This window comes from Drosophila guanche, unplaced genomic scaffold, assembly GCF_900245975.1.
Source record: "Drosophila guanche unplaced genomic scaffold, DGUA_6, whole genome shotgun sequence".
Classification (NCBI taxonomy): domain Eukaryota; kingdom Metazoa; phylum Arthropoda; class Insecta; order Diptera; family Drosophilidae; genus Drosophila; species Drosophila guanche.
The window spans coordinates 76,608-90,037 of record NW_022995764.1 but is presented as its reverse complement, the minus strand read 5'-3'; the positions used below and the strand labels follow the sequence as shown (position 1 = coordinate 90,037).

General features: G+C 40.0%; 1 protein-coding gene and 1 non-coding gene across 3 annotated transcripts in view; one reads left to right on the top strand and one right to left on the bottom strand.

Annotated features, from left to right (window-relative positions):
• LOC117591075 (zinc finger protein 263) overlaps positions 1 to 10,870 on the top strand; it is a 53,364-nt gene extending 42,494 nt beyond the window's left edge. The window contains exons 3-4 of one of the 2 annotated variants that reach the window (XM_034284176.1): positions 2,467 to 2,664; positions 10,473 to 10,870. In XM_034284176.1, coding sequence (XP_034140067.1) covers positions 2,467 to 2,664; positions 10,473 to 10,791 — 517 coding nt within the window. In that variant the 3' untranslated portion in view covers positions 10,792 to 10,870. Of the gene's footprint in view, positions 1 to 346; positions 878 to 2,466; positions 2,665 to 10,472 lie in introns of those variants that run through there. The other variant, XM_034284177.1, reaches the window with a different exon arrangement.
• A 2,381-nt stretch (positions 10,871 to 13,251) lies between these two features.
• Positions 13,252 to 13,322, bottom strand: Trnag-gcc. Its single transcript has one exon. It is a non-coding gene; the product is annotated as a tRNA-Gly (tRNA).
• Between the last annotated feature and the right edge of the window lie 108 nt (positions 13,323 to 13,430).

Genomic DNA, 13,430 nt, shown 5'->3' with positions numbered 1-13,430 from the left:
GATATACATTCATATATTGTTAATCAGTATCAGTCTGTCTGTCCGTCCGTCTGTCCCCGTCTGTCACCCGTCTGAGTACAGGGTATAAAAGTTATGACGTGAACGAAGCGTCTAACAAACGTCCCTACTCGTTGCACTTATCTTCTGAATGCCTTTTCCTGAGTTTTCACCACTATTCAACCATCTTTTTAAACTGAATCTGTTGCCACGGCGATGACGGTATGACTTATAATTTTTTGTTTGGCGCTTCTGCCAGTTGCCTCAATTTAGCTACAACTCTCCAGCTGCTCCTTCCTCCTTCCTACTGCCTACTGCCTGATATCATTTCAATCCGTTTAATTTACAGGTAATGTTCGCTGGTCGTAGCCCATGAACACATTTCACATTCTCTCTCTCTTTCTTTCTCCTTCCCTATCCAGAGAAGAGACCGAGAGAGAGAGAGAGAGAGACAAACGTATTAGCGAGACGCACGGTTATTGCCCAGAGAGAAAACTGGAGAACTTACGGAAAGCCCGAGCCTGGGAAATGCATTTGATGAAATAAAAGTTAATGTTTGAACGAGAAAATACAACTAAGGGAAAAGCAAAAGCGCTGCGAAATAGAGAGATAATGATGTTGTTGTTCCGTTATTGTTGTTGCATCTAATTCGCTTTGCTTTCTTTTAGCATTAGGTTACGGGGGGGTTTCTGCTGTTCCTGTGGATCCTTCGGCAATAGAAGACGGAGAAGCAGCAGGAAGAACAAGAGCAATTTACGACAAACTCCTGCAGGCGAAATGGTATCCTTTTGTCAAGTTTGCAATATCTTGGAGGAGGAAGCACTTGCTCCTTCTCGTTTCTCTATTTCTTTTTCCCTTCATGTCATCCTGTTATGTCTCGAGTTGTCTCGTTGTCGTTCCTATTCAAACTCCGTACAAAGTGACATTTCACATATCAACGACGACGAGGAAGACGACGCACACTTCTCTTACCCTGTGCGATGCATCATTAGCAATGCATGACAATGTTTTCGTACCTTAAGAACAGCCACGCCCCATAGCCTCATATAACTTCACGCCCCACCCACCATCCACCCACCCAACTTACTACCAATCTGCTGTCTGGATGGCTGTTGGCCTCGCCGCCGTAACTTTGTTAATGTCGCGCATTATTAAGAAGAATCTTTTTCTTCCCTGAATCCAAAATAAGACTAAGGAAATTAGTTGTGCTTAATGGTGAACATATTTTTTTCTACACGAAATTGATAAGAAAATTGAACTTACATTTTGTTTCAGTTGTTTCAGCCCAATACGAAATCAAAGAAATTATGCTCAAATAGCAATAAGAAAGAAGAAAAAAAAAACAGAGTCAAATAATACTAGGCACTAAAATATAAAATAAAGTAAAAAGGGCTAATTAGCCCTGAAAGAAAATACTAATGTCAAAATGAACCAAGGAATGTGTCCTAAAGCTTGAAAAAACGAGTAGAGACATTTGTGAGACGCTTCTTACGCGTCACATTGTTATAGATTTTAGATTATAGATTACAGATTTGGGATTTGGGTCTACACATCCAGGACTACAACATTATTTTGGTCTTGTGCGAACTTTCAAATTCAAAAGTTTCCCATTTGTTGCTCAGAGTTATAGAACGCATGGAAAGGTCTTGCCAAGGAGAATAATTAGAGTGAAAATCGAAGAGTTTTGTTTATATTTTGTGTGCTTTGTAATCATAGCAAAACATCAAGCTCAAACGCTGCAGCTCACTTAAAATTTGACTCCAACTTTGATTCACTTAAAGCGATTTTAAAACTATTACAAATAGACTTTCCCATAACAAAATTGATTTTAAAATCAAATTTAATTCAAAGCCCATCATACGTATACACTTCCCACTTCATTAAACTTGTCATGTCTCATTTTAACCGCAACGTTGCCATCACACCTAAGCCCCCCCCCCCCCCCCCCCCCCCGCACCAAAATTTAAAAAATCCTCCATCACCAACGCCAACGCCAATGCCAGTTCTGTTCTCAGCTGTTTCGATTAATTAGCATCCGTAATTGATGTGCAGAAAAGTTTTTAGCCTACGAGAGAGTTTGCATTTGCATTTTGCGGGTCCTTTTGACTAGAACTAGATGGACACAAACGTGAACATGGCCCCAAAGCTGGAGACGGGGAAGGGGATTGGAGTACAGGCCTGGTCCATGGTCCATGCCTGTTTCTTGCCCAGGGTTTTTGTTGGATTTGAACGTGCCTCGTGTCGGAGTGAAACGTGACTTTGGTGCGAATTACTTTTGCTTTGATTTAATGTAATTAAAAAATTTCCCAATTCCAAAAGAAGAAAAAACCCGCACAAGGACAGGACAGATCTCCACAAAACGTAGGCCGTACCGCAGACATCTCTCCACACACAAGTGATGCAAATCTGTGACAGACATTGGAAAGACTTCAATTTTCATTTCCAATTTTGATTCTCTTTATTTTGTAGGATTTCCCAAAAGCATCACGAGCAGAGCCATGCCCTGAATGTGGAGCGTAGCTATCCCTGTCATGTCGCGGACTGTACATTTGCGGGTGCTACGCTGGTGAGTCTCCGCACTCATTTGGTCTCGCATTCACAGGGCACATACAAGTGCGAAAGGTCCCAATGCAAGTATGTGGGAAAGAGCGAATTGCATTTGAAAAGGTGAGTGAAATTTGTCTATGAAATGTAGCTTTTTATACCCGGTAATCGAAGAGTAAATACGGTATATTGTATTTGTGGGGAAACCCGGATGTATGTAACGCACGGAAGGATACGTTTCCGACTCCATAAAGTATATATATATATTCTTGATCAGCATCAATAGCCGAGTCGATAGAGCCATGTCGTTTTAATTAATTTAAATATGACCCCTTGAAAACAAGTATTATGGCACATTTTTTTCCCTACAATGTATTTCCATTCAATTACTTGGCAATTCATAATAGTCACCAACACACACAGACACACAAATTTCCACAGAATTACGTTTTTGTTTCGATGGGGCGAGGTCTAGCAGCACTGAGGGCTCCCCCGACAATGTGGCAGGCCCTATTACTAATCTAGAAAATGCTAATCAGGACTTACAGAGAAAAGAAAGAAAATCCCAAACCCTAATCCAAGGCCAAGGCAGTCACAAGACAATGGCAGCTAGCAAAATAAACGAGCGACATTTTCTACACGAATTTGAATTTCTTAAATAAAACGAAAAGGGACGTGTGAGACGCCTCTTACGCGTCACAACTTTTATACCCGGTATTCAGTGCAACATCTGTACACTAGCGGTTTTTTGTCAAATTGTACATTTTTTCTTCATCTGTCAAATTTGTACATCTACAACACTTCTAACGCCAACACGCTCCTTTATCTTGCCCCCCTTTTCTAGAGCCGCACACTGCAGAGTCATGGCAGAGGCAGAGGCCGCACACTGCAGAAGAGTGTGAATGAGAGAATGTGAAAAAAACAACAAAAGCTGCTGGACGGGGTGGGTTTAGTCACTGCAAATTAATTTCTTCATTCTGGCATAATAATGATCCAATCGGATCAATCCGGGATCTGATAGATATGGTCATTCCCTACACAATGTTTTAGTTTAGTTTTATTTTATCTTCAAATATTGCAGCTTTGTGAGGTTTTCGACCTTTTTCGGTGGCGAAAGGAGCGGGGCTGATATTTTAAATACACTTGTAACAGTGTGAGCATACAGAAGTCTGGATGCAAAATTTGGTGGCTCTAGCTTTTATAGTCTCTGAGATCCAGGCGCTCAACAAGACGGACGGACAGACAGACATGGCTCTATCGACTCGGCTATTGATTCTGATCAAGAATATATATACTTTATGGGGTCGGAAACGTAAAAAGCAAACAAAACAGTGGTTACTGATAAGCAATAACAAAGTGTTGTTGTTATCATGAACGACGACGAAGACGACACAACGGTTTGGAACTGGCAGAGAGTAAAATCGAAGGCGAAGGCAATCAAGAGACAAAACCAAGCCTCTCCTATTCTACTAAGAAAAAAAATCGCTCTGGACTTAGCACCAGCTCCAATCAATATGCCCCCCTAAGCGACAGCACGCCAAATAACGGAAATGAAGACGAAAACGAAGCACTGGACATGATAACTGAAGATAACTTGAATGAATCTGCCAAGCCTCCACCTATATTCTTATCTGAAGTCAGTGATATAAAAGGAATGCTGGTTTACCTCGAGACTACAATTAAAAACTAGCTTTTCTTTTATAAAGTACAACACGATGGTCATGTGAGAGTTATGGTAAAGTCTATTGAAGAATACAGGAAACTTGTTAAAACTCTTACTAAAGATTTTGTCAAATTTCACACATGCCAACTTAAACATGAGAGAGTTATTATTAAGAATTTGCACTTCTCAACGGATATCGACTTAATCAAACAAGATGTGGAGTCCAAAGGTCACGCTGTTAGAAACATAAGTAATATTAAAAGTCGTGTAACCAAAGAGCCATTGAATTTGTTCTACTTAGGCATTGAGCCTAACAATAAGAACTTAGATATATACAAAGTTAAACTCATTTGTAACGCAGTTGTTAATATAGAACCACCCCGTAAAACCAAAGAAGTCGTTCAGTGTTATCGTTGCCAGGAATTTATTGTGCCAAAACTCACAGATGTGTGAAATGCTATCTTAACCATCCCAGCAACGTTTGCCCAAAAGATAAAGAGCAACCAGCAAAATGTGCCAACTGCAACGAAGATCATGCTGCTAGTTACAAAGGGTGTAAAGTCTATCAGGATCTTATATAAAAAGAAATAGTAAGCGGACGCAACCACCAGAGAAACACCAAAGATGACAATAATAAAAATGACCATGGTACATATCAATCAGTTGCTCCGTTTAATAATTCGACCCAACAACCCAAAGATTACCAATCATACGCTCAAGTTGCTGCAGGAAATAGTACCTCGAACAAGTCTCTAGAAAGAATAGAACAGCTTCTAGAAAAACAATCTCAACTTACCAATAATTTACTTAACATGATAATGTTACTTGTAAATAAGCTATGCAAATAAATAAACTTAGGAATATGGAATGCCAATGGGCTTTTCAACCATGTAAATGAAATAGCTTTATTTTTAAAAACGAATGCCATTGACGTCATGCTTATTTCAGAAACACACTTCACTAGCAAATTTTTGTTAAATTGATTGGATACGACACAATAAGAGCTGACCATCCATCAGATAGAGCTCATGGAGATGCTGCAATTATTGTCAAGCAGGGCCTTAAATTTAAAATCATGGACAGTATTAGGGAAAACGCTATGCAGGCTGCCACAATTCATAAAAAATGTATGCACTCAGATGTATCAATAACAGCGATTTATCTCCCACCAAGATTCACAATAAAAGAACTCGATTTTCAAAACTTTTTCCAAGGACTGGGAACAAAGTTTATCGTGGGAGGCGACTTCAATGCCAAACATCCATGGTGGGGATCCAGATTAACTAACCCGAAGGGATCGGAGTTATACAAATGCATACGAAACAATAACATAACGACTTTGTCAACTGGTGTGCCCACATACTGGCCTACTGATAGTCGAAAAATTTGATTGATTTCGTAGTACTCTCTGGAATCCCACAATCACACATGCGAGTAATGGAGAGCTTTGACCTTAACTCAGATCATTCTCCAATAATAGCAACTTACAGCGCAATAGCCCATATATTGGAAAAGCCCTATAAAGTAATAACAGCCTCTACATACATTAACGAATTTAAAAGCTATTTAGACTCAGCTATAAGCCTGGACATTTCATTAAAAACAGGAGAGGAGATATCCTATGCTGTAGAGCTTTTCACAAATACAATTCATAATGCGAGCTACAGAAACACGAATCATGCTCTTAATCATCAACAACAAAACCAATTGTACCTTTCAACCGAACTTCGACAAAAAATACAAAATAAAAGGAATCTACCCTTCTGACAAAAAATTGTACAACAAGGCTGCATCTGAGCTTAGACAACTGCTGTCGAACTTACGCAATGAATCTCTAGCTGCTTATCTGAGAAACTTAGACCCTAATTCCAGCAACAATGAATAAAACCTATGGAGGGCGACTAAATACCTAAAGAAACGAGAAGGGACGTGTGAGACGCTTCTTACGCGTCACAACTTTTATACCCGGCACTCAGGACTACATTTTGATGTAGAAGACATCGCCAACCACTAGATATCGTTCACATTACAGAACACGTAGAAAAAGCCTACTAAATAAAATGCATCAAACAAATTGGATCAGTTAATATTTTCCAATTTATGAGATATTTAAAACAGCAATAAAATTGGTACATTCTTGGACCGATAGGTTTCACAGCAAATTTTTCGAAAGTGGCGCCATCTAGCGCTAAAAACCGAGTCTTGGTTAAAAGTCGGAAGAGTCAACGCCAGGGGGAGGGCAGAGGCAGGGGCCGAGTGAAGCAGAAGCAGAGTGTGAATGAGAGAATGTAAAAAGAGCAACAAAAGCTGCGGGACAGGGTGGGTTTAGCCACTGGAAATTAATTTCTCCATTGTGGCTATAATAATGATCCGATCGGATCCCAATTTGGTGATCTGATAGATATGGCCATTTCCTACGGAATGTTTTCTTTTAGTTTTCTTTTATCTTCAAAACTGTAGATTTGGGAGGTTTTCGCCCTTTTGCGGGGGCGGAAGGGGGCGTGGCTCATTTTTGAAATACGCTGGTTTCAGTGTGAGCATATAGCAGTCTGGATGCAAAATTTGGTGGCTCTAGCTCTTATAGTCTCTGAGACCGAGCCGACAAACAAGACGGACAGACAGACATGGCTCTATCGACTCGGCTATTGATGCTGATCAAGAATATGTATACTTTATGGGGTCGGAAACGTTTCCTTCTGTGCGTTACATACAACAGTTATTCCCCACAAATACAATATACCCTATTTACTCTTTGAGTACCGGGATAAACCAGATAAAAAAAACATAAATATTCGCAAAAGCAACGGAACTTGGTGTAGGTCTAATAATGAACAAACGGAAGCATTTGCACAACATCTGCACTCTGTGTTTCAGCCAAACGATATAAATAATTATATAACAGAGACTGAAGTAGAAAAATTCCTTGAGTCACCCTGCCAAATGAGCTTGCCTATTAAAAGCATCAAATATGAAGAAGTTGTGACAGAAATCAAATGCTTGAACAATAGAAAAGGACCAGGCCCTGATAAAATAGACGGTATCACCCTAAAAAGTTTACCACCAAAATGCATTGGGTTTCTCACTCGATTCTCAGACTAGACCACTTTCCAAGTCAATGGAAATGTGCAGAGATCGTTATGATCCTAAAGCCAAACAAAATAGAAACGGAATTGACATCATACCATCCCATTAGTCTGTTGACAATATTCTCGAAAGTGTTTGAAAAAATACTATTGAAAAGAATGTTGCCAATTTTGGACGAACTTTCCATCATTCCTGAATACCAATTCGGATTCAGGAGGGGTCACGGGACCCCTAAGCAATGTCACAGGGTTATTAATGATAAAATTGTTTTATACAAGATAAAGAAATGGCTACCTGCTCCGTACTATTTATTAATCAAATCATATATGGCTAAAATATGCTTTTACGTGCAGCAGAAAACCGATACTTCATCACTACTTCTCATCAACGGAGGCGTCCCACAAGGAACCGTATTGGGAGCAATTCTCTACACCCTATATACGGCCGACAAACAGTTACAGTTACAAACAACTGCACTGTTGCAACATATGCTGATGATACAGCCGTTTTAGCCACAAGCACATCTATAAATGAAGCTTCCGAACTCCTGCAGAGTGAGCTAAGCCTAATTGAAGACTGGTTCCTTCGATTGAAAATTAGAATCAACTCCCTGAAATCCGTCCAAATAAGGTATTCATTAAGACCAGGTAACTGCCCAAATGTTTCACTTAACGGCTCACCAATTCCACAAAGTACCTGTGTGAAGTATCTCGGCTTGCATCTCGACCGCAGATTAACATGGGAAAACCACATTAAAGCAAAATGTCAACAACTTAGACTTAAAACACTTTAAATGTCCTGGTTGATAAGTCGAAAATCAGAAACCACTTTGGAAAACAAAATTCGCCTCTACAAATCCATGCTGAAGCCTGTTTGGACCTACGCTATACAGCTCTGGGGGACTGCTAGCAACTCAAATATTGAGATACTTCAGCGTTACCAATCAAAAACTTTGCGACACATTGTCAATGTTAATTTATTGTTTAAACAAACAGATTGTAAATATAAAGAGAGAGAGAAAAAAAAAAAAGGAAACATTTCCTTTTGTGCGTTACATACAACCGTTAGTCGCACAAATACCCTATTTACTCTTCGAGTACAGGGTATAAAAAGAAGAAAAATCGAAAAGGCAGCCAACAAGAGCAAAAATGTCATCCATAATTGCAGACTTTGAACGGCAATTGCATAAATTGACGAAAAAAACGAGCGGTAGGCAGCAGCCAGTCCACGTCCAAGTCCAAGTTTGCAGATCCAGTCAGAGACGCAATCGAAGAGCAGAGCCCAATGGTGTAGCAGTCCAGAGACAGAGCATGCCCCAATGGGCGTTGCACGTAGTAGTGGCTGTGTTAGTAGCCGTGGTAGGGAGTGGGAGCAGTCTTTCGAGAAGTCGTCCCCATACAGAATCGTGACTTATCGATCGCCTTTGATATGAGCATTGAATTCTTGCAATATTTCCAATGCTGCACTTCGAATCCCGACGATCAGTTCAGGGCCGAATTGCCGACAAAATGGGTAGTGCCACTGTGTTGGCTGCAGGCAGTAGCCACTGGTCTACAGCTGTCCGCCACAAAAGAAGAAGAACAACAAGAGCAAAAAAAAAGCAACCAAAAAAGAAAATAAAGAAAAGAGTTTGGATACACAGTTGTAAGTGGCATTGGGGCGACTGGACGTGGAGAATCGTCGTCGTCGTCTTGGTCGTCGATTCGATTGCTTTGATGGGGACGACATTTGGCTTCTTTTTTACTCTGCCGTGCAGACAACAGATTTGAATGTTGGGTGGATAATGGTTAATACCCTTGATCACCTTAACCTTTGGCTTTATGCATGAAAGGCTGGATGCAACAACAAAATTTCATAGTTGAATGCGAGAAAGGAATGTTATAGAAAGATATTTCCATACTTATTGATCTCCTCTTCAAGATTTCCTTGGATATTGATTTCTCTCCGTCATTTATCTGCCCTAAAAGTTAATGAATTCATTCAAAGAACACCAGAAAATGTGGTGCCTCATTAAAAATACGCAAAGAACGTTTGACCTCAACCCAAAAAACAGCCCAAAACAAGGCCTGCATAAATCTTCTCCAAATCCAGAGAGAGAACTATGTGGCTCTGTGATGCGCTTAACTCCCTTTGGAGATCTTCAATTAGCTATCAAAAGGTTGGCCCCGGCTGCTGATCCAGGAATTTCAAAGCGCAGCCAAAAAGGTATCTCTCCGGCCTCGTTTGGAGAGGATTCTTTTTGGCGGCGGCACTCAACACAGAGAGTGGAGGTACAGGGAAAGCCTTCTACAGCTTCTGGTGGCTGATTCTGCTCCTGCTGGCTCCATTACTTGCCACTAATTAAGCCTACCGAGGGGACTCGCGCATGAGTCGCGTTCCGTCTCTTCAAGTTTTTCTGTTTATTCGAAGCTTGAGATTTCACACAGATTCCAATAGCAAAAAAAACAGAAACAAAAAACACATTGGCAATTAATTGTGAGTCCTCGGTTTGGACAGTAGCTGATAAGCCAAGTGGACACACACACACCCACACAGAGAGCAGGAGGAGCAACTGGAGAAGCCTACTGTCCTACAGTTCGTTGCTTCAGCATTGGGGCATAGTTGAGGGCGCGTAACTGAAACCGTGTGAGTGTGGCTGTGTGCCTACTGAGAGACTCTTAAATGTGGCATATTTGTTGCAGTAAGCGGAAAGGAACTCCTGCATTATTAAGAGAAAATTTGTAGAAAGCGTGGAGCCAGCCTGGAGTCTCAATGAGAATTTCTATATGGCCGTATTCTTGCCTTCAGATGTTTTCCCTCAGTTTCCATGTCTTTTTTCGCAGTACACTTGCTCAGAGCGCTACCGTAGCTCATCAACACAGTCGTGTACGATCCGTTCCCCCAGTTCCCAATATTTGTTTCCCGCTCTTTGCCCGAACAAAAACTGATCGCCATCTAAGTCCACCCCGGATTGGTGAACTGTGCTTTAGCACGGCTCCTGCTGGCGAAAGACAATTGGCAATTGCTAACTTACTTGTATTTTGATTACGAGCCTGCGATTCGAATGCGAAATTAGCAATTAGTTCTGACTGCGGTGGCGGGACAAGCCGCCACTGGAATTTACCGCCTAATCAAGCGTTAAGATTTTAAATATGGCTTTGCTCTTACGTTCTGTTTCTTCTCTCTCTCTCTCGCTCTGTTTTAGGCATCTCAAGTCGGTCCATGGCACGGAGCAGGATAAATGGTACCCTTGTGATCAATGCGAGTTCAGGGGCCGTAGCAAGGACAAACTCCGACGGCACGCCATCAGTCACTCGGTCGAGAAGTGCCACAAGTGTCCGCACTGCAGTTTCCGTTGCAAAAACATCGACAATCTACGCAAACACGTGATGAAAACTCGCAAGCATCCCGGGAAATTCATGTACGAATGCAAAAAGTGCTCGGAACAGAGAGCGAAGGAAATTTACAATACCAACAGCTACCTGGAGTATCAGCGACATGTGGCCACACATGAAAATAAATAAGATGATCTTTCTACTCATAAACATTTAAATAAATAATCTAAAACGAGAAGGGACGTGTTGTCGCTCTAACGCGTCACAACTTTTATACCCGGTACAAAGCTCGGCCCTTCCCCTAGAGCCTCACACTGCACGAAGCCGATTAAGGAATGAGAGACTGTGCAAAAAATAAAAAAAGCTGCTTTACGCGACTCACAATTTTCAGCACTATTTTGGACACCCTTCCAGTCTTTCGAGTTGAACAGTGATACCTTTTTGAAAGAAAGACTGGAAGGGTGTCCAAAATAGTGCTGAAAATTGTGAGGCGCGGTACTACTATTTCATTTAACACAACTGTATCTGTAGGGTATCTGTACGTAAAATATTTCATAAATGATTTCACCTTCGATTAAATGTCAGTAGAGTAGGGTATTCAGCGTGCGTCATGCCAACTAGTCAATTTGGAAAATATTTTTTGAAGAAGAAATTGCATGAAAATATATTCGTCTCGAAAATTGACTGCTTGGCTCCTGCGTATTCACACATGCAAGAGCATTCTATTTTTTTATTTCTAAGCTATAATGTGTTAGCGACCGTCACAGGGAGGGTTTTTTGGCTTATAGTCGCTCGTCGAAATTTTGCTTGCAGTCTACAAATTCAATGTATGTACATGTGAGCGTTGTCCATCCTATTATTATTTTGTCTATGGTCATACCTTAGCTCCTGCTAATTTTAGTCCACAGCCACAACTCTCTACTCTATCTATAAAAAAAAGTTTTAAGTTTAAAGTTCAAGGTCAAACATTATGAAGCAGAATTTACCGAAGCATCGGTGGTAGAATGCTCGCAACTCTTCTTTTTTCAATATAGTCAAAAACTCAGAAAGAATCCTGGAGCCGTTGCATTCCATCTTCTTGTTTTACATGACTTTTAAAAAATACCCATGGCAACTGCTGTTCAATAAAATAGTAGTGCTGGGTGCAAGTAATAAAACAAAATTTAAAAACAAATTAAATCAACTCAAAAAAGCTTCCATCAGTAAGCTTAATTAATATATTGAATATTTTGATGAAAGAAATGTTTGAATGTAACGGTACTTTTGTTTTTGGAGCGTAGAAGTAATCATTAAACGGTCCAATATGGGAGATTTAAGAATTAGACTAAAAACGAAAATCAGGAGGAATAATCGAATTCAAAACTAATTTGTTTGTGCTTTTACTGTTATATTTAATAGTTTAAACTAAAAGAAGCACCCTGAAAAATGATTTTTTAAGCGAAAAAAATGTCCTTAGTAGATGGTCGAAGATGGTTGAAGGCAAGACCAAGGTACTCAAAAGTTATGAAAACGTTCGAAAGAATATGTTTGGCGTTCACTGATATCTTATAGCTGCCCAAATTCTTGGAAAAAACAACATTGGGCATGTTGGATTGACCCTTATGAGCTACAGCCCATATAAACTCGTACTTTCTAGCCAGGCACTGACGTATTTCATAAAGTGGTGTGTGACAGAAAACTTTTTAATACAATAAATTAATATAACTATTGAAAACTATATAAATAAATAATCTCAAAAGGATCTTTCAACAAGATAATGATCTGAAACACGCTAGAAAGCTCGCTAGGAATGGAATTTTATCCGAAAAGGTCGACACTTTTATATGTCTTGCTCAGTCTCTAGACCAAAATCCCAACGAAATCTTATTGTAAAATGTGAAATGTGTTATTACGATTACAATTCCGTCAACTAGAGCACAGTTTTGCCAAGTGGTTTAGGAATAATAGTCTCAGATCCTATTTAAGCTTGGGCAGTACCTTATTTACACATGCCAGGTGGGAGTAAGGCCATAGTGGAAACAAATTTGATTAAAAACTACATATTAAACCTCAAGAAACATATAGAACATGAAACATATGCATTAATTCCAGTTTCGTTTTTTATTTCAAAATTCTAAAAAAAACGACTATTTTATTGAACAGCATGGGCATTTTTCTAAAGTCATGTAAAACAAGAAGATGGGATGCAAATGTTCCAGGATTCTTTCTGGGTTCTAATGTCTACAGTTGAGGCTGTCCAAAAAGGTATCACTTGTTCAATTCGAAAGATGGAAGGGTGTCAAAAATAGTGCTGAAAATTGTGAGGCGCGGCACTACTATTTCATTAAACACAACTGTATGTATGTTGTATATCGAATATATTCTATAATACAAACAAATAGCTTTCAAATAAAGGATATACTAAATATGGGGTTTTCTAGTATTGGGGTGCATAGACTTATAAAATCAATGGTATGTTTCGAAGCACTTTAAAAAAAGTATCCATGCAAGCAGATCCAGAACTCTTGTGCACACATACATACATCTGTCGAGATCCTGCGCTAGACGCAGGCAGAAAAATTCGTATCTTACTCATCTTGATATTATATTGTCTTTGGTATACCCCTACTTGATCTTCCGAAAATATAGAATTGACAAAAAAAGTTGTACTGCATCGGCCGGGAATCGAACCCGGGCCGCCCGCGTGGCAGGCGAGCATTCTACCACTGAACCACCGATGCTTATTGTCATTCCCGAACTCCACACTTTTCGTCTAGCTGGGGTTTACGAGTGGGGGTCCCAACTATCCACTTAAATTAATACTAACAATAGGATTATTGTTCATTTAA